This window comes from Lipotes vexillifer, unplaced genomic scaffold, assembly GCF_000442215.2.
Source record: "Lipotes vexillifer unplaced genomic scaffold, Lipotes_vexillifer_v1.1 scaffold209, whole genome shotgun sequence".
NCBI classification, from domain to species: Eukaryota; Metazoa; Chordata; class Mammalia; order Artiodactyla; family Lipotidae; genus Lipotes; species Lipotes vexillifer.
In genome coordinates, this window is record NW_006787556.1 from 1,430,239 (window position 1) to 1,432,725 (window position 2,487).

Genomic DNA, 2,487 nt, shown 5'->3' on the forward strand with positions numbered 1-2,487 from the left:
AGAGAGAGAGAGAGAGAGAGAGAGAGAGAGAGAGAGAGAAAGGCAGAGAGACAGAGAAACAGAAAGAGACAGAGAGAGGAGTAAGGTGGGGATAAAGGGGAAATATGGCCAATTTCTCTCCTAAAACTGATTGATTTGGGCTGACTGTGATTTTGCCTTCTTTATGGTGGCAGGGGGCCCGGGGACATGCTTGTAACTCTTGGCTGTGCTACCAAAGGGAGAAATGCAGCATGGGGAACACTTTCTATTTGGAGAACCCAGGCTGAGCAGGGACAGGGAAACCCAGCTTAGAAGTAGGAGACTTGAAAGAACCAACTCCAACTCTCAGCAGCCTTCCAGCCCCCTCCCACCATCACCAGCTAAAGCTCAGATGGTCAGGAGAGAAAGCAGCTCTGGAGCTGAATAGGCCAATCTGTTCATTTTACAGAGGAGAAACCTGAGGTCCAGAGGGGCTAAATGACTTTCCCAGAACCACACAGCATTTCACTGGGAGATTTAAACTGAGATCATGTCATGTGACTCCAGTCCAGGGCGTGCACCCTCACCTCTCAGATCCTCTCGGGATGGGCTACTGATTTTCCAGGACTCAGGAGTCCTCCAGGAGACCTTTCTTTTCCTGGCACCTTCCCTCTTCCTGTCATAATCCCAGAGCTCATCTCTCTTCTTTGTATGTGAAGGTCAGAAACAAGGGAGAGACAAGGATAGGCAAGAGTAGGAGGTGAAGTGGTACCCAGCCCACCTTTGCAGAGCACCTCTGGAGAGTCCTCTTTGTTGTCTCTTGGGAACAAGAGGCTCCCAGGAGGGCCTTTCCCTGCCCCTCTCCATTCCTACCCTTCACTCTGCTGCTTCTGGGGAATGATAGCCCAGCGTGGGTGGGAGAGTACCCCCACCCAAGGGAAGAGGGGATGCTGAGAAACCAGGCGCTGCTGCATATTTCCAGGGGTTCATCTACTTCCTCGCCTTCAATTAACCCTCTGACCCATCCTGATTTTCAGGTTGACCTAAAGCAGCTTCCAAGATGTCTCAGCAATGTACTCTGCCAGGGACCTCGCCCCCTGCCCCCAGTAAGGAGCCCCTCAAGCCTGTTTCTCCTCCCACTGATATCCAGCAGGAGCAAGTGAAGCAGCCAACTCCACTGCCTGCCCCATGCCAGAAGGTATCCTCGGAGTTCCCAGGGAAGGATCCCATGGAGCTCGGGAAGAAACACACAACTCCTGTGCAGGGGGTGCCCCAGAAAGAGTGTGAGCCACAGCAACAGGAGCCACAGCAGCAGGAACAGCAACAGCAGCAGCAGCAGCAGCAGCAGCAGCAGCAGCAGCAGCAGCAGAAAGAGTCACAGGAGAAGGAAAAGCATGAACAGCAGCAGCAGCAGCAAGAGCCACAGGAGCAAGAAAAGCATGTGGAACAGCAGCAGCAGAAAGAGTCACAGGAGAAGGAAAAGGATGTGGAACAGCAGCAGCAGCAGCAAGAGCCACAGGAGCAAGAAAAGCATGTGAAACAGCAGCAGCAGAAAGAGTCACAGGAGAAGGAACAGCATGTAGAACAGCAGCAGCAGCAGCAAGAGTCACAGGAGCAAGAAAAGCATGTGGAACAGCAGCAGCAGCAGAAAGAGTCACAGGAGCAAAAAAAGCATGTGGAACAGCAGCAGCAGCAGCAAGAGCCACAGGAGCAAGAAAAGCATGTGGAACAGCAGCAGCAGAAAGAGTCACAGGAGAAGGAAAAGGATGTGGAACAGCAGCAGCAGCAGCAAGAGCCACAGGAGCAAGAAAAGCATGTGAAACAGCAGCAGCAGAAAGAGTCACAGGAGAAGGAACAGCATGTAGAACAGCAGCAGCAGCAGCAAGAGTCACAGGAGCAAGAAAAGCATGTGGAACAGCAGCAGCAGCAGAAAGAGTCACAGGAGCAAAAAAAGCATGTGGAACAGCAGCAGCAGCAGAAAGAGCCACAGGAGCAAGAAAAGCATGTGGAACAGCAGCAGCAGAAAGAGTCACAGGAGAAGGAACAGCATGTGAAACAGCTGAAACAGGAGAAGAAGGTCTTGGGCCAGCAGCTGGATCAAGAGCTAGCAAAGAAAGATGAGCAACTGGAAAAGAAAGGGGAGCAACTGCTGGAGCAGCAGGAGGGGCTGCTGAAGCAGCCTCTGCTTGTTCCAACTCCTGGCCAGGTCTATGGGACAAACCCAGTCCAGCCACTGAAGGGAGAAGTCTTGCCCCCTAAAGAAGCAGGAGGTGTAGTGTCCCCCAAACATAAGTAACCACCCCTAGGGTCCCAGAGGTGCCTGGAAAGCCCACGCAAGTGAAGAGATTGCCAGTGGCCTGGCTTACCTCCAGTCCCCAGCCTGGGTGGCCCATCTTATCTGTGAACCTGCCTGACCCTGTCCTTCTGCATGTCTCTTGGATAGGGCTTGCGGGAGAGGGGAGCTATTGCCCAGCACCCATCCCTGATGAGCCCAATCCCAACCTCAGGTGGCCAGAGCCTCTGCTTGAA

The 2,487-nt window shown here is 53.1% G+C and overlaps 1 protein-coding gene across 1 annotated transcript; it reads left to right on the plus strand.

The window, feature by feature from the left end:
- The first annotated feature begins 1,018 nt into the window (after positions 1-1,018).
- LOC103069103 (involucrin) lies at positions 1,019-2,254 on the plus strand. The gene has a single exon (XM_007460304.1). It carries the CDS (start codon positions 1,019-1,021, stop codon positions 2,252-2,254), a length of 1,236 nt encoding a protein of 411 aa, XP_007460366.1.
- The last annotated feature ends 233 nt before the right edge of the window (positions 2,255-2,487 follow it).

Excerpts from the sequence above, each read along its gene's own strand:
- LOC103069103 (XM_007460304.1), top strand. The coding sequence starts at position 1,019 with ATGTCTCAGCAATGTACTCTGCCAGGGACCTCGCCCCCTGCCCCCAGT.